At 37.9% G+C, this 18,439-nt stretch overlaps 1 protein-coding gene across 1 annotated transcript; it reads right to left on the bottom strand.

Moving 5' to 3' along the window:
- Positions 1 to 360: 360 nt before the first annotated feature.
- Positions 361 to 10,892, bottom strand: LOC104544224 (glucoside xylosyltransferase 1; the record flags this gene model as incomplete). Its single annotated transcript, XM_010189038.1, has 4 exons — positions 10,804 to 10,892; positions 2,561 to 2,735; positions 1,471 to 1,596; positions 361 to 612 (listed from the first exon to the last, which is right to left on the bottom strand). Coding segments are annotated over exons 1-4 (606 nt in total), but the record flags the coding sequence as incomplete, so codon positions are not given.
- Positions 10,893 to 18,439: the final 7,547 nt, after the last annotated feature.

Below are 18,439 nucleotides of genomic sequence, written 5' to 3'. Positions count from 1 at the left end.
TAAAGTTAGTTTATGGTATACATTAACTCTATTCTGGAATCTCTACAGTGAAGAGAAAAATACCAGATTATCTACTGACAAATGTAATTTACAGTAGACCGTACCAAGTCACAGGATCTCTCAGAAATAAGAAAAATTAAAACAATCAAGCACACTTGAAATTCAGGAATTCCAAGTCTTACAGTGAATGATATTTAAAAAACACAAGTTAGATACCATTTTAAACACAGCATATTTTTAAGAGCATTATTCCAATTACAAGAAAATATTTTGAAAAGTACTGTCCGACATGAATTTTAAACAGAATTAGAATTAAAAGATGTAAAACCACAGAAAATTCAATAAAGGCAACACACGTACCTTGAAATACTTTCTTCTGATACGTGTCATATTCATTAACATGACTCCAGAATTTATTCCAGTTACTCCATAATAGGGATGTCTAGCAAAGCGATTATACCACCCGATACGAGGCTCTTCATGCTCCGGTGCCATTGCAGCAATTTGTGTGGAGTTGAACTTCCCCAGAAAAGACCAAATATCATCAACAGGTCTCAAAAACAGGATGTCAGTATCAACATACAGTAGCGAATCCACGTCTTTGAGGATTAACTGTAAGAAAAAAAATTTTAAAAGCAAACTTTTACATTTTCTTGTGTTTCTATTCATAAAACAGAAGTTACCACCATTACACAATAAAGTTTAATAGATTTTTGTCACATGTAAATAAATTCACTTTAGATTAACAGTCTGCAGTCAATATAGATTTACCATCATTCCCTCTTCTCTCATTTTGGAGAACTTCTGTAGAGTGAAACAGGTTTTATATAGGATAGTAATGCAAAGGCACTCAGTTTACATTTTTAATCCCCTAGGTCGTCAGGAATAGGTTGCAGGCCAGGTGAAACATTACCATAACAGGAGCTCCTGCTTTTCTCCTGTTCCCTTGCCTTCCTATACAACTAATCAAACAAGGGAGAGGTGTAAGGCAGCCCAAGAAGAAACAGTATTCAGGAAATAGTCGCCCCTGTGAAAATTCACATAGCCTGAAGTATGATTTCTAAAGTGTCTTAGATCAGCAAAGAAAAGGCTGCACAAAACTTTCTGGCAACAGTAGCCCATTTCTTGTTTCATTTTCTCTATCACTTCTCAGACCCATGCATGCAGGAAACTTTCCAACTAAATGAGGAGATGAGGTGTGATAAATCCTTCTTTCTTTTGAGAGGATGACATGGTCTGTACCTCTTACTGAGGATACTGTGCCATAATGCAGCAAGTGAGATAAAGTCTTTTAATCCATAGTGTATTAGTGACAGAGAAGAAGGTTAAATTCAGAGGGTTTTTTAGGATGTCATAAAAGTAGTAGCAGTAGTAGCTCTTAACTTGAAAATAAGCAGAAATTAGACTAACGGGGACAGTTTGATGCCTCATAAACAGACTTCCATATTGTCCTATTCCAGAACAACTTACTGGCAAGAACAGCCTTTGTGAAGCACACGGTTTAAACAATTTCTTCCATTCTGCTGCACTCTCAGTTGGAAATGTTATTGGATATAATGTATAATTAACTTTTTCTTCATAGGGGAAGCCATCAAGCTATGTGAAAAGAAACAACAAAAATTATGTCAGTTCAATTCTATTATAAAAAAAGAAATCAACCCTCCATTCAAATTTATAATTGAACACAATGGCAACAATTTCTTCCATAAGAGAAATGCTTCCTTAAAAATAAGAATTTGTCAACTATTCAAAATACTTGAACAAAAAGTGGCACCTGCAGGCCACTATGAAGAAAACACATCATATCAAATCATACATAAAAGTAAGAGCAAGTAAAATAAATTAGTATTTATAAAAAGTAAATACATCAAATAAATGTTTCCCCTCTTAAGTGATACCCACAAAAGAAATACAAATAAGCCTTCCTCAATTTAAAATTACCTTACCCAGTATCTGCCACAGTTACTGTTTGCATGACATTAGTGTATATATATTAGTATGTTTAACATACTAATGTCATAGTTCATATGACATTTTGAGCACAAAAATAGTAAAACCCTCCACTGCTATATATTACTCAGCTGCTAATACAGCCACTCCAGTCATAATGTTGTAGTCATTAACTGGAATTTACTAAAATTAGACATAACCGTATCTGCCATTTTCAAAGACTGATGTTTCACTTTGTTCAGACAATGTAAGGCTGACTCATACAGTGAGCACAGGGACAAAAAAGGACAGATCTCTATTTTGTCTTGTAAAAGCAACTTTAAATGAGATTACACGATATAAGTGGTTTGTGTTCAGAAGATCAGGTTTGTATTTAACAGATTCAAGGTGACAAATCGGGAAGTTTTGGTATCAGTAACTGGCATTTTTAAGCAGGGAGGGTAAATAAAAAATCCCCATCCAACATTATGAAAGACTTGCACATTACCTTATTTTTAGACCCCTGCCTCTGCAACTATATCCAACAACTACTACCCAAGAAGCAGAGAAATTGCTATATATTACTCAAATTGTACTACAGATTGATTAAATAAATTATTTGAGTACTTACTATGTCTTTGAAACTCTCATGCAATTGGTCCTCAGCAAAAATATGAAACTGGAGAGGTTTGATGCTGAACATAATGGCTGATCTCAACATTGTAACAGTCTCCTCCAGTCTTTCACCACAGGCAACCACTGCTAGATGCATTTTCTCAGAAGGATATGTTTTCATATAACCGTATCTGACACAAAAACATTGTTTCATTTGACATTATTTCTAGCACAGGCTTAAAGAAAAGCTCTACTATTTAGTGCAGCATATAAATTAACAAAATATCCTTTATCATATTTAACCTAGCAAAGGATAACTCAAACAGAACATACAAACTACAGCATTACACCTCATACATAGGTTTACATTTAACCTGAACTATTCTCATACTGAGTCCCACCATCCCAGCCTATGAGGGTGAAACAAGATATGGAAGAGCTATACAGAAACTAAACAATCATGTGTCTACCAATCCTAAAGAGATATCTAGTATACCCAAGTGCTTCTCAATTAACACCAGCAGTTTATTTCTCAGCATCATAGTGGCTGGTCACCTGGATCATTCTCTATGCTTTTTCAATGTTAATAAACATTTAAGATCTACTCGACATAGACACCTATATGCGGAGGTCTATACTCAGATTATTTAATCCACAGACTGACACCGTCTATATATCTTGCAGCAAAACCTGAAAAATTATTTCAGCTTAAGAGGAAAAAAAAGAAAATAGAATCTCTAAATGTAACCAAAGCATGCCCATTCAACATTTATACATAAACCTAATTTAAACATTATACCATGTAGTAAGTAGTGAATATAAAAAAACCCCACAAAGCAAGCTGCATGTGGTGAGGGTAGCTGAAACCTACAAATAAGTGCACTGCTGCAGTGTGAACAAGCTGCAAGCAGCAGATTACCCTCATCACTAATCCACTGAAAAGGGAATTACAATAATTAAGCCCTGAAGTCAGGAGAGCCTACAGTGATATTGCAAGGTCATGTGATAAATAAGGGCACAACCTACACAAACTGCATAGCTGAAGGCCAAGTTCCTGAACTGCATGTAACACACTGCTTTCCATGAATAAAGTATGACAAAAATTATGCCAAAGCAACTGTAAAATGTCTTGAGAATCAAAGACTGTACTTTGTTCTTTCTACATCTAGTGGCATCTGTGAATAAAAGAGCATTTCAAGCCACATACACAAAAAACAGACTGAGCATATTATAATGCTTTTACAGTCACTTTGTTCACACAATCTGTGTTCTATGAGCTTCTGACTTCATCAGTTCATTTTTTTTTAAATCTGTACTTAATTTTTTGAGAAGGCAAAAAAAATATTTAGAAAAAGCTAGTAACAACCAAATTTCAGCTTGCACAATATGGCAACAGCTGGCCTCAGATCCGTAAGTCCACAACACAAAGCTTTATCCCTGAAGCAGATGGAGCAAGAAGTCACTAGAAAGAACAAGTCACCATTCCCTCTGGTGACTAAGAAGAGAATGAGACGTACCAGGTCTCAGAGACACCATGGCAGGAGAAGTTATGAGACTCCAGAATTGTGGTTCTTACTCCAGACTCTGTGAAGAGACATCCTTTAGCAACTGTAAGCCACATTTGACTTCCCTGCATACAGACCACTGGCAATCACAGCCTCATTTTTCACAATCAGGCCTCGGCGCTGCTCTTCTCCCTGTGCATACATCTCTCTCCACTCCCAGAACAAAATCAATGTCCCACCTTCACCCAGGGGCACTAACTACTTATACCACTTGTGCTAATTATCTACTGCCAGCATCTTTCATCACTTTTTCCTTCTCCTGCCGCTAGAGGCAGCTTAAAATTTAAGTTGTCGAGCGTTTACCAGTCTGAGCTCTGCAGTCTCACCTTCAATATTAACATGTCCCACCCACAGAGTCACTTACTAACACCGTGACTTTCCTCACTTCCTTTTTGAATATTATGTCTATATTACTTTGGTTCTTCCCTTAATTCCTGCCAAAATTATCTGCCCTCAACTGTTCCTTTTCTACTACTTCTTCCTGAATCTTCCATCCTGTGTAACCCTTTTCCCCATCTTCCCTCCATTGCTCTCCATTGCAGTTAGTCATGCAACTGTCTCACCAGAACACAGGGAAAGGAAAACTTTATTTATTTAGACAGCCTTGGGCCTGGTATGACATAATGACACAGGAGTTTTCAGCATTTCAGTAGCTAAGTTGACCATGTGCAAAATAAAATATATTTCACAAGAACTGTAACTTGTCTGAACGTGAGCAAGTTTGGTATCAGAGTATCACAGCTCTAGTATCAGAGCAATACCCTTAGTCAACCTCAAATCCAGGCTCTGAAAGCATTAAGACACTTTCAAAAGTGAGCAGATACTTCTTTTTATATGCACATTTCTAATCACTAGTAGCCTGATGTTTTAGTGTGGAAGAACTTAGTGGAGAAGCTAGAAAAAGCAACAGAAGGAGATACAAGCAGTGTATTTTAGCAAGGCTTCTGGATAGACAAACAAGGAAAACTTGAGAGTCTTGATTTCTAAAGAAAAAAAATCTTCAATGAAGGTGGGAGTTTCCTGCAGGGTGGAGGGGAAGACCCTCTGGTAATTAAAATAGAAGAGCAAAGAATGCACCTGTACTCCAACAGAAGATACTGAGCAAGAAGCCATGACAGGATTTGAATGTTTAGGGACAAATAAGAGAACTTTATTTGCCTGAGGATGCTGATTACACATCAGTGGTAGGAACAGTAAAAATAAATTAAATAAATCAGTTGAGCAAGAGGTCCACACGTACTGCCATGAGTTTAGAAACCACAGTAAAAACAATCCACTCTGATGCTATGAGAGCAAAAACATATACATTAAAACATGCTGCTCATCGGCAGCATAAGGCCAGGTACAAGCCTCTCCCTGACGTATTTTTGTGTAAGTGTAGACTTTCACTCTGTGCTGATTAATTCTGCTGTGGGGTTAATAACTCTGACAGAGAAACATAGCTGGATATGCGCAATGAATGTCCTACAAGAAGATTTTCCAGAACCTGCCTGTCAAGACACTGCCTTATGTTTAAAGATGTGTACCATAACACACTGTATATTAAATTAGCATTGCTAGGTCAATTAAAATTATGAAGTAATAATTTGCTAGTAAGCTACAGAAGTATGTTTTGATGGGGTTGTACTCTTCTAGAAGCTTCGCTGTATCCCAGCTGAACTTCTTGGGGAAAAAAACAAAACCCAAAAGGTACTGTCGCAGCTCCATAAAGATCCTCTTAGCTCCACCCTCTAGACCTGGCACAAGGTACTGCAGTGGGGGGTGTCCTGCACACATTTAAGGTAGGGTACTCCTATTCTTCATGTTACGTAACACATTAAGAGTACAGGTGAGAGTACCAAACCCTCAGGAACACCCAGACAGACTTAAGGAATCCTGTATACAACTCCATCTAATTTGTGATCACGAGGCCTGTCCCAACCCTACCTTGCTTCACTGAGGTCACAATACAACAGCTTCTTCTGCTGCACGTACACACGTACAGCCACAACATCCCAGCATCTAGTGTAACCTACATACCATTCAAAGAGTTGCCAATGTGACCACTGATGTACTACTAAGGCCATACCTAGGGATCATCAGGAAGTTCCCTGCACAACTCTACCGGCAATCCAGCTGTCCTCTCCTGTTCCCTTCACAGGGCTGGGGAATCCAAGGAAGGAAAGATTAGCATCTAGGTAGCACAGAGTGGTATGTAGAACTGAAGGAATAAATTCACCTCAGTTGCCCTTTCAAATGTTACTCTGGCCTGCTGAAGAGTTACCATCTTTAATGTAATTGCATGAGTTTTGAATAGTACAGAAATATTTGTTATTTTCTGAGAAAACTGCCATCATGCTAACTTGCACCACTAGTTTTTATGTACAATCACCACCGTATCACATAATGGTAATACAAGGATGTAAGAATTATTTTGCAGGTTACAACAAACATTTTTAAAATTATTCCACATCAAAAGAAGTTTTCCTGCACTGGTTTCAATAGAGCTACAGTCCTGTTTATCTTTGATCTTTTCTCCATGTGTTCTGTAACACACACGAGGCATGCAATATTCAGCTTCCTAAACATGGTCATTTAATAAAATCTCTCAGCCCTTTCATGACATCATTAAACTAACTTTCCTTGATATTATAACCAAATAGTTAAATCAATCAATCATTAAGGGTCCTAACCCAGAAGCCTTTAGTCACCAGGAAAAGAAAAGCAAAAGGCAGTGTGAGAAGGCAACAAAGCCTACGCTGATTAAAATGCAACCAATTAAATAATTCTCACATTTATAAGAAGTAGGATCAGGTAACTATAGAAATTATCTAGATCTGAAAGTGATAAAAATGCTAGTTCTTAACTCAGCTTTTTAAATTCCTACTACTGCACTGAATTAAAAAGAGGTTGTAATCGGAGCTTATCTTGTAAAAGTATGCTAATGATACCACTGCATACAACGTCCAAATGTCATATATTCAACTAGAAACTCAATTAGTTGATTAGGTTTGAAGTTACAACGTATTAGTAATTTAAAAATCTACTATAAAAGTCTGAAGCCCCATCCGCCAATGAACTAGCTAGTTTACAGAAGTCTTGTTTTTCAGGAATGTCCCAATTTATCTCAATATATCCACACCACCAGGACCTCAATACACAAAAAAGCGCCTTTTTTTTTTTTAGTAGGCAACACAAATTAAAACCCACCTAGAAGCAACATCCAACAACTGAAATCAGGCAAGTAAAACAGCCATAGTAATTAATGTCTTCCTCAGTCTCAATAAGAAATAAGCAGCCAAGCCAACTAGATGACACTAGGCACCTTGAAAGGTGTACCAGAAAAGACATGCATCATCTAGATCATGTGACACCTGAGACTCATGTTAACTTTACCAGCATTTTTTAAGTTTTTGATAAAATCTATATAATTATTTGTAAAAGTGATCTCATGCTACCTCTGTCACTGTGAAAGCTAACAAGAAGTATTCTGTACCAAAAGAATAACACAAGACATTCTTGTCTCAGTAATGTCGATAATCAGAATGGTGATAAAAAAATGTGGGGGCAGAATAGCTCCAAAATACTTCCCACATTCAGCATAGGCAACAGATCTTACCCTGATTAACTTAAAGCGACAAGATCTACTGTTAGGATCAGTAACCGCTCAGAGCTTACCAATTTCAAGTCATGTTTAATTAGCTATAGCATTAGTCATAGTGAAGTCTATACATACACACCTCTCCTAAAAAATTTCTAGGTCTCCAACACTTCTTTTATACTAGCTGGAGTCTTGCAAATCCACAGAACATTAGTTGTCACTTCACACTTTATACACTTACAGCTACTCAGAGGAAATGACACAGCAAGCTGCATTTCAAAAATGTCTATGCCAAGTTATTTCTCTCATGGATAAACAAATCCCTGTGGTTCTTATATCCAGAAGAAAAAAAGCCAACTGGCATTTCAAGTTAGAAGCAGAGAGAAAATAAGCTGTTTTTTCAAAGAAAAGACTTAATCCAAAAGCTGAAAGACTACCTTCCAATGTCTGGAAAACTTCACTGGTAAAGGGTAAGGAGACATTCTAATTTTACAAATCTACTATTGGCAAAGAAATTCTGGCTGTATCATCTGCTCCTCTGAACAAACTCATTTGGTTTGTTGAAACAGCAAGAATAGAACACCAGAAAGTCCATTCGCAAACTGATTTATGATCTGGATAGTGTTGTTTTCTTTTTATGGATTAAACCAGGCCAAATAGATGACTCAAGATAAGTGTTAGTGTGGTTCAATGAGCAGACTCTGCCATTTCTATTAGAAGCAAACTCATTGGAATTCCCATTATTTTGTTGGCATAGAAAGAAAAAGCTTTCAAGAGGATTTATCTTCATGAAGAATCTTGAAGTGGCCTACACATACAATCTCAGAAAACAACATTGCTAAGACTTCATTTGCTGTGGTTAATAAAGTTGCATGGAATTCAGTTAATTCCTCTTTCTCCAAAAATCTGCCTGCAAAGTTGAGAACTAAGTATAATGTTTGAAGCACACGATGATATCAAAGGTCTAAACCCCTCAACTTCCCAGTGCACTTAGTACAATGCACGAATTTTGTTTGAGAGTTAAACAAAATTATAACTCATATGCAAAGCCGAAACCGAACTGCAACTATCTTCTGTGTTATTCCAGCACATAGAAGGAAATGAGGCTTAGGCAGCAGGTCCAGATGTTAAGCCATTGTAATTGCTTGCTGCTATTCAAAGAGGGTGCACTTTCTACTCCCCTCTGTGATTTTCCCCACCCCTTCCCTTACACAAACTCACTGCACCTCTCTGAAACCAACTTAATTTATTAAACAGAGCAAGAAATAAATAAAATTTCAGGGAGGGAAGGGGGACCTCTCTGAAGTTAGAGCAGCTCACTGGGGAATTCAACAAGCACTAGAGTCAGCACAGCATACATATTAATTTAACAGTAGTATATTGATAAAATAATCAAACACAACTTGAAATTATTGATCTGAATGCCACATCCCTTTTAGTTTTTTTTCTTCTAGTTTCAGAATGTATAAACATGAAATTTTGAAAATATTAGGGGCTCACCATGACAATTGTTTCACCATGAATGAAACTGCAGTTGCCCACGAATGCCATAATCAATGCATGCTTAAACAGACTTGTTTAACAAGCATTCTTAACGGAATACAAGTTACATCTCAAGGTACAAGCAGAGGAACTGCATAGGGTTTCTCCACTTCTGGGTCCAAGTTCCCACTTGCCTTAAGCCTGGCAGAAAATCCAGAAAGAAAGTTTTCTGCTATTTTGCTGCATTATATTGTATTGTGGAAAGTTACAGACATCATCACGGGCAGTGGGGTCAGAAGACAGCCAGATCCTCTCCTCTCTCAGTACCACACAACTGTAGGACTGGCTCAGATGCCCATGGATGAATGAAGCTTACAATCACATCCTGTCCCTCCACCACAACAGCACTGACATTTGGTTTACAACCCTGTGCTAAACTTCATAAAGCTAAATTCCCAAAAGCTAACTTTTAAGGAGGAAAAAAAGAAAAAAAAACAACAAACAAAAAACCAACCAAACAAAAAATTTTAAAAACAAACAAACAAAAAACCACAGAAAAAAAGGACTTTTAGTCCATTCAGACAGCTAAATCTGCCAAAGGGAAAGTCAGATGAATCCCTGTACCAAAATAAAATTATGCACTGGCTACCAAAGACAGGGGAAAAGATGCAGCAGTCCCAAATTACAGGTGTCATTCACTACAAGACTAAAAATCAATCTAAGTCATCCCTTTAAGTAACTTCTTGGCAACTGACAAGCCTAAAAAGCACTGAGAGCACAAAAGCAGAGAGGAATACGGGACAGATCCAAAGTCTTTCCCAGAATCATAATTTTAAAAAATACCTTAAGTCTTATGAAGCTAATTTTTTTTTCCTCTTTGCTTCCCTAGAAATATTCAAGTTTCAGAGTAAGAGGAAGAGAGAACCATATCAACGAATGTAAAATTTTAAGTACAAGACAAATTCACCTACAACCATGGTTATATATTGAAGAGAATTAGGTAGGTTAGAGAACCTCTGTCAAGTAGCTCAAGGCTGCTTCTATCTCTTTTCAAGCTAATTCCAGAACCTGACAGCCTAAAGCATCTGAACCACCACATCAAAACACTTAAACTTATTGTTAAAAATGCAACTTCAAGGACACAGACTACGCTTTAACATACTGTATCTTAAAGCACACTCTGAAATGGTTGTTTCAGAGGTTCTGGATGAAGTATCTTCCTCAAATTCAGTAAAACTTAAACTTGAATAAAAAAAACCCCTGAACATAACTGCTACGCATATCTGCCAGTTGTTACTACTAGTTACATCATGCATATTACTGTGCAGCAAGAAAATAAATAGTAACTTTTCAGACTATAATCAGACAGACTCTTTACCAATGTTAGCAAGTCTCTATTTAATGAAGCAACATAACTGAATAAACTCTTTGTAATACCACTTGACTACAATTTTTAAAACATAATAGAGCAGGAAAAAGCCCAGCTAGAGGCAATCATAACATAAGCACGTGAAATGCATGTGAAGCAATCAAAATACTTTGCTTTGTCTCCTTGCTAAACAGCAAAAAATAGTTATCAGCTACACCTGTCTGCAATCAAATAATAAAGTACTATTTAATAATAGATCCTACCTAAAAGCAGCTTCCCAAAAGCAGTTCATTCCACAAACATCAGAGGGCAGCATCCAATAGGAATTCCAGAAAGATACAGACAAATTCTTACACCTAACAGGATAAGACAAAAATAACCTATATAAATGTTACTGATTTTATGGCAAAGTTAAACGGATTATTTTCTAGCTCAAACATAACTCAAATAGTTAATTACCTGGCAGAAAAATGGCTATGCAATGGAACTTGAATAACACAAAAAAGGAGGTATTAGATGCCAACCAGGAGGATTCCTTAGCCTTTAGCCTTTCCTCCCCATATATTTTCAGTGAGAAAAACAGAGAGGCTGGGATTTCTATGTTCTTGGCTTAGTGTAAGTCCATAGGTAACGGACTGAACAACACCACCTACTGCTGGAAAGAACTCCTTCATCTTTGCAATACCTTTGCCTACTTCAAGCAGAGCAGCAAGCAGAACATTTCATTTTCAGTGTTACATCATCCATTTAAACAACAATCCCTGCTCATCTGTAACTATTTGGTGAAAAGCTGTAAAGCTCATTGTTAACAAAAAGCAGCGCTTTTCAGCACCAACGAATTCCATTGTTTTTAAAAAGAATACAGAAACAATACAGAAATAACAACACACACTAATGACAAGACTAGCAATTTACTGATTTGTGCTACACCAAGAACTAAAAAAGCAGCTTTTACTAGCCCACTACTGCATTTTATGTAACAGTAATATAGAGCAATAGAAGTGTATTTTCAAAGGTTCTGGTGAGGAAATGAACATAAAGATTTAAAATACTAAATGAGCAAGTAGAATATTGCAAAGCAAGTGATATACTCTTGAGTGACTTCCTATGCTCCCTCTTCCTGGCCTGGTGACACAATGCCAATAGCGTTCATCCTCCTTTGAAAGCTGGTATCTGTGAATGAAAGACGTGCAAGAAGAAAACCCACACAAATGTTTGATGATGAAAAGGTATTTAAGGACTAAAGCTGAGAACTCAACTGGAAGTTGACTTGGCAAATTTGAAATTAATCAGCATCATCTTAATAGGGTTATCTGGTATCTGTAAAGGCCAATGTTTTGTGAATACCAGATTTAGTAGATTCATGTAACATAAAAAGTGGCAAGCTGTATAATTTCTGGGTTTTTCAACACTTGAGAAAAATGATCTGATAAACATAGTTTCACAAAGCTATATTAAGTGTTGAGGGGTGGAGTAGTTCTTTGGTGGAGATCGCAGGAAATCCTTGTATCCTGTAGATACATGTGTTTGCAAAATTAGTCAAATGATTCCATCTCGTGACTTAAGAATGGTTTCCACAAATAAATATCCAAGTACAAAAAAGGATAATGTAGATTGCGACTCGGATATCTGCACTCCTCTGGGGAAAGTAAATGATATAAAATCACAAGTTCTCTCTGCCAGATCGTTTCTTAGATTAATTTTTGTGGCTTTTGAAGTTTCTTAAAAACTTCAAGGCACATTAAGACCTTGTGTTTATCTAAAGAACAAACTTTACAATCTCCACTGTGTACCTTTTTGAAATAGCTGTGTCTCATTACTTTTAGGATAAATTAAAAGACTATCTCTCAAAAACAGTTTTCTGGTTTGGAAGATTGTAATATTATTATTACTACTACTACTACTACTACTACTACACAGGATTTGTCTTCCAGCTCTCAAGAGATGCTGTTAGGTGCCTTGAGCAACTATGCCATATAGACTACCAAGGCAAACTTGGATTAATACCCAAGTAATTTCTCTGACAAATTAGGCCTTTCCATTATCCCATTTTAACGACAGGGTTGTCATCCTGATTTGATTCATAAGCTTCATGTTTGAAACAAAATCATTACTATAATACACGTGTATGTAATTTACCTACTGTTAGACCAAGACTTTTTTCCTGCCAATGGAAGTGTCTCTCAACTAACGAGAAGCTACCATATTCCATAAAGCCTTTGCATATGAAGGATTGAGAGAACGGAACCATCAGACAGTACTGTCTTCTTGTTTCACAATAAGATCATTCAAAATGCCACTCATTATTTATTTTTTTACTTGAAATAAAAACTGAGAAAAGCTTAGCCTACAAGTAAGTGCCACAAAGCTAGGGAGGTGCACTACATCTGTTCATCAAACAGACACAGTCATTGTTACCTGAGCGAGGTTACTGGTCAGACAGGAATAGTCACCTTCAGCATTAGGGAGGGACATTTTGCTCGCATCTATTATAGGTTATGTGATTAAAGGTAAGTCTCCACAAATAGAAAGCAGAAAATAATGTCAGGTGAAGTGAACCCAGCAATCTAACCCAGCCACAATGCAGAGAGCAGTCAGCCCATGGATCGTGCAGAAGACCCACCAGATGAGACAAGAGGAGGCTTCTCCAGATCACCTTACCGATTGTGTACAGGGGTTACTGCCTGCAGGGGTGTGTGGCTCACAGCGGGATCAAGGTGAACTGGGGAGGAATGAGAATGGAAAAACAGAGAAAAGATGGTAAGAGGACCCAGTCAGGTTTAAACAGGTTGCCAGTCAGCATGATTGGCCATATTGCGTGTCTGAAAGCCTCCTTGAACTCAATTTCTGTTTTCCTTGGTGACAGGGGGCTCCATTGCATGACCACGTGCATGCACAGAGGTCCAAGTGCCAGCAAATGAAAAGGTGGTGGTAGATCTGCAGTGCCAGAAACTGGAAAGACATGTGCATACATAGCGTGTGGGTGTGCATGTTGGTGCACATAATCACTACCAAACATCAAGTCAGACTAGCCTGCAAGTACAGTAAGAAGCTTGGGAGCCAGGTATCAGACAGGCCATAGCTGGGCCAGACTCTGCAGAGATCAGAGGGTCCAAGCTACCAAATGAACCTTTCCTCTTAAGCTAGCCACAAGAGACTAGGCTAGGGTGGCTACTGGAATAGCCAGAAGGTCTATGCCAGACACCTGAAAGACGCTGGGGTCTGAGGGCTGGACCAGCTATCCAAAAGACCCATTTGCATGCAGCAATCTTATGGTCAGCTGACACAAAGCTAAGACCAGTAACTGGAAGGATCCATAGCATATTCATCTGTGCATACGTGTGGATGTCCAAGAGGGTCCAAGTACCAGCAGCTGAACTGGGGCTGGAAGTCTTGTGGGTTTGCACAACCAGGAGTCACGAGAGGATCAGGAGTCAGTTCCTGGATAGACTGAGTGTCTAAGGTGAGTAACTGGAGGAGATCCACATTGTATACATTGATAAGTTTTTCACTAAAAGCCTTTCACCATGATCAGTCAGCGAAGGGTACAGGACCAGACTGCTTGTGTTGTCTGTGGCTGTGCAAGCACTGTTTTCTCTGTGTTGATCTCTGTGGCCAGGCATGTATGCATGCACTGTGGGCACATCTGTCCATTGGGAATAAAAGCTCAGCTTTGCTACTGGCTGGACCCAGAGACATGGAACTGCAGCAGTCTCACCTCCATCACACTACTGGGTTGAACAACTCAACGCCACCATCAAAAGGCAATAACAGGTTTTAAAAATCATTGGTATCATAGAGAAGCATTCCCAAAGATCTTTTTGCCAGTTCAAGGTATCTCTCCCTTACACAACCACCCATTTCATAATCACCTTTATCAAATAATTTATCTTCAACACCAGTGGATAATAATAACTTTAGTCTTGCAGATATAGTAAAGGTGTCTATATTGTGACCTGAAAAGAATACTACTTTACAGAAATAAAGGACAATTTTAAATTTGTGTGCAAAATACACAGCAATGCACAAGTCACATTCATGAACACTGAGGCTCAGGCAAGTCAACTTTTAACCATAACAAATCCCCAAATGATCAGTGATAGAAAACAAAAAGCCCTTTTGTTAAGTGCACTGGGGGGCTTCCTATTAATGGACATCACAGGTTCCAAGTATACTTTTCAGTCCATCTTTTATACTACTCTAACTTCATAGCAAATTTAGCAGTATGTCCAAATGATGAGGGCTGCAGCTGTGACTACTGCCTGCCTGTCAGTACTGCATTAGCAACCTAAGTCTGATCAACGGCAAGAATCAAATAACAGAGACAGACTGGTGTCTCCTACAGCATAATCCACAATGTGCAGCAAAACAGGAAGGGTGCATTTTTTAGTTTGTTCCTGCTCATAAGCACAAGAGTAAAATTTTGGGATGATAAGAGATGCTCAATACAACTCTCAAATGCACTGAGAATTTCTGATTCTTTTGAATACCTTTTCCTGAACATTTGCAGCAATATCACAAATCTGTTAGAGTGTATTCTGTCAGAGAAGCAATGGCTTTATTAGACAGGAGAAAACAGATGCCATGTCAAATGTCTGACACAGGACAAACTTTTTAAATGGAAAAATCTTGATAATGTTTCATTAATTTAAAACATTTCTATGTAAAATGGCATTTGCTAGTCAACTGCTTGGCAAATTCAGCAGATTTTTTTAATTGACGTTTCAACTTCAAATTATTCAATGGTTCATCCTTTTAAAAGTTTTACTCATGTTTTGAAATGCTTAAACAGTTTCCAGACCAATTTCTTAGGCATGAGAGCAGCCGAGAAGCATACTGGTGATACTGCTGGTTAAGTTGTGACACAGGAACAGCTGCATATGGGGCAAGGAAAGAAGGAACTACCTATTTGTAGGCACCCTCCTCTGCTGTCTAAGCTTCTGGGTATACTTCCTACACTTCCATGCACTAAACCCCACTTAACTCTCCCTTTACCAGGACAGTCAGAGAGCAAGAGACAGATACAGTCAGATATCAGTGTCATGCATAACAAAACAGTATGGCTGGCTGCATGAAAATGCTAAACGACAGCATAATGGAAAAAAATGTTTCACTTAATAGTCAAATTCATCAACCTCCCTCAATTCATGGAGCTGACAACAGACTGATTCCTGCTCTACTTCACAAACTTGCCATTAGGATAGCAATCTTTTTGGACCTGAATAAAAATATGAACATTATCTGCTTAATTCAAGTGGCAATATTGATAAACTTAACTGAAGATTCACTTCTCATAAGAGAGAAAGACTGACTTGAAAGGATACTCCCCAGAGAGGAGATTATAATACTATTAAATGAAACACTAGTAGCAAATACACATTTATTTACTCTGGGGGTTTTTTTGTTTTGTTTTGTTTTGTTTTTCACAGACTTCTTCCTCACCCATAAATCATCCTAGCAAAGGAAAAAAGGCTGACCACATGTACTGGCTTTTGAGTGAGTTTGTATCTTCCAGAAGTAGACACTTCAATATTTTTTTTTTCAAGTTCAGAGCTGCTGTTCATTTATCTACTATATATGACAGCACTGACTATTCATTACTATTTTTCTCACCAGAATGAATAATCAGGACAATTTACCTTCAATGTTAATCTTTCCTCACAACTAAAACCCAATATTAAGATTTAACTAATAAATTCTTGAAACGTTTTTCAGCTATTTATATCAAGTTTCAAGATACAAGCTTTTAGTTTCTCATCATCTTGTTCCTCAAGGTAATGCAGCCTTCGAAATCCTTACCAAAGTTATTACTCAACAAGCTTCCCTGTATTATTATGTTTATTGGAGGATCTTGCCTCAACCTGTAAGTCTAGTTTCAATATGGTACTTCCTTTGTAATGAAAGATTTTCTACTTACAAGTGTGATCACTACTGCAAAATTCTTTCAGGTGTGGTATTCTGAAGTTTTACTAAAAGCTTGCAGTTTTTGTGTTTGCATACTTCAGCTCGACTTCTATCTCATCCCAGACTATAACTGAGCTCTTTCTGCCCTCATATCATATACTAAACTAGATCACTCAGGCAAAGGAAACCCTTCTTGGCTAAAGAGAAGAGGAAATCACTGCTGAGTGCATAAATGCCTTCAAATGGCAGTTGCATTTGTTTTGCCAACCTGTGTTCTAAAGCCATCAGTGGAAACAGTTGAAGCAGTTCATTAGTGAAATTTACTATTAATAAATATGAAATGTTAAACTTCAAGAACTATTAGAAGGTTATCTGAATACTATTTACTGTCTAGCACTGTGAACCCTTTAGAATATGACACCATCACAAGACAGTCAGAAGAGGGCAAAGAATCATGGAATGGTTTGGGTTGGAAGGGACCTTAAAGATCATCCAGCCCAACCCCCTGCCATGGGCAGGGACACCTCCCACCAGATCAGGTTGCTCAAAGCCCCATCCAGCCTGGCCTTGAACACTTCCAGGGAGGGGGCATCCACAGCTTCCCTGGGCAACCTGTGCCAGTGCCTCACCACCCTCACAGTAAAGAATTTCTTCCTAATATCTAGTCTAAATCTGTCCTCTTTCAGTTTAAACCTTGTCCTATCACTACATTTTCTGATGAAGAGTCCTGCCCCATCTTTCTTGTTGGCCCCCTTTAAGTACTGGAAGACTGCTACAAGGTCTCCTCTGAGCCTTCTCTTCTCCAGGCAGAACAACCTCAACTCTCTCAGCCTGGCCTCATAAGGAAGGGGCTCCAGCCCCTGATCATCTTCCTGGCCCTCCTCTGGACTTGCTTCAACAGGTCCATGTCCTTCTGACAACGGGGACCTCAGAGCTGGATGCAGTATTCCATAAAAATAGCAATGTGGCTATCATACCCAGTCTCCACTAAACACACAGGAAAACAGCTGCATATGGTGCAAGGAAAGAAGGAAGTACCTATTGCTCACTAGCATAAAAACTGAAAAACACCAATACATTCACCAAGAGGTATCAATTACAGAAGAGAAGGTAACATGATTTAATTCTTCAGAATAAACGAAACATATACCCAAGAAATTCCCACTGAATGTGGGAATTCCTTTAATTGCCACAGGACAGATTTTGTGCTTAAACAAGTCTTTCAGGGACTGACTTGCACCTGAGTTTTGCACACGCTGTTTGCAGCAATAGTACGTAAAACTTCAGTGATATACAACAGGATAATGTTCAACCTAAGCCTTCAGTCTGACAGCAGTTAACAGGTACAGAATTCCCACACAGGTATCAACAGGCACTGATTTTTCAAGGAGATATGCCCTACGAAACTGTGTGCACAGGAATTATTTGCAGCACTTAAGACCTTTGGAAAAATAACTTTCTCGGTTTGTAAAACTTTTCAACATTGCAACACAGGGTAGATTTATATCTCATTTCACCTCACTGCGACAAGCAAGAAGCTTCTTGCACGTTGCTGGGGTTCTCTCCAACCAATATCTTTGACTTTAAAACTACACTTCAGTACAAATACTAAAAAAAAAAAAATAAAACAGCTTTTAAAATAACTTGGTTCTTCTTTTGCTAACCAGGAGCCTGATGCATCTGAAAGTAATTTCAGTGTTTACTAATACAAATTTAGATTATTATCTTTTACCCAGCAGAAGTTTTCTTCATGAAAACTGCATATTTTCTTTAGTAAAACAAATATCATACATATGATCTTTTTTCCTCACATTTCTGGTTAAAACCAATTTATCAAACCAATGAAATCTTACAGAAAACCGTTAAAGTTAACTCTTTTATTCCAGTTACCATGTTCTTTAGAACTAGATTTCAACTTTTCACAAAGTTTTTAATCATGAACTAGAACTGAGGAGCAAGCATCCTCACATTTTTTCAAGTCATAATCTGCATTCA

This window comes from Mesitornis unicolor, unplaced genomic scaffold, assembly GCF_000695765.1.
Source record: "Mesitornis unicolor isolate BGI_N332 unplaced genomic scaffold, ASM69576v1 scaffold467, whole genome shotgun sequence".
NCBI lineage: Eukaryota > Metazoa > Chordata > Aves > Mesitornithiformes > Mesitornithidae > Mesitornis > Mesitornis unicolor.
Note: the sequence above shows the minus strand (reverse complement) of the source record. Positions and strands in the feature narration are given on the sequence as shown.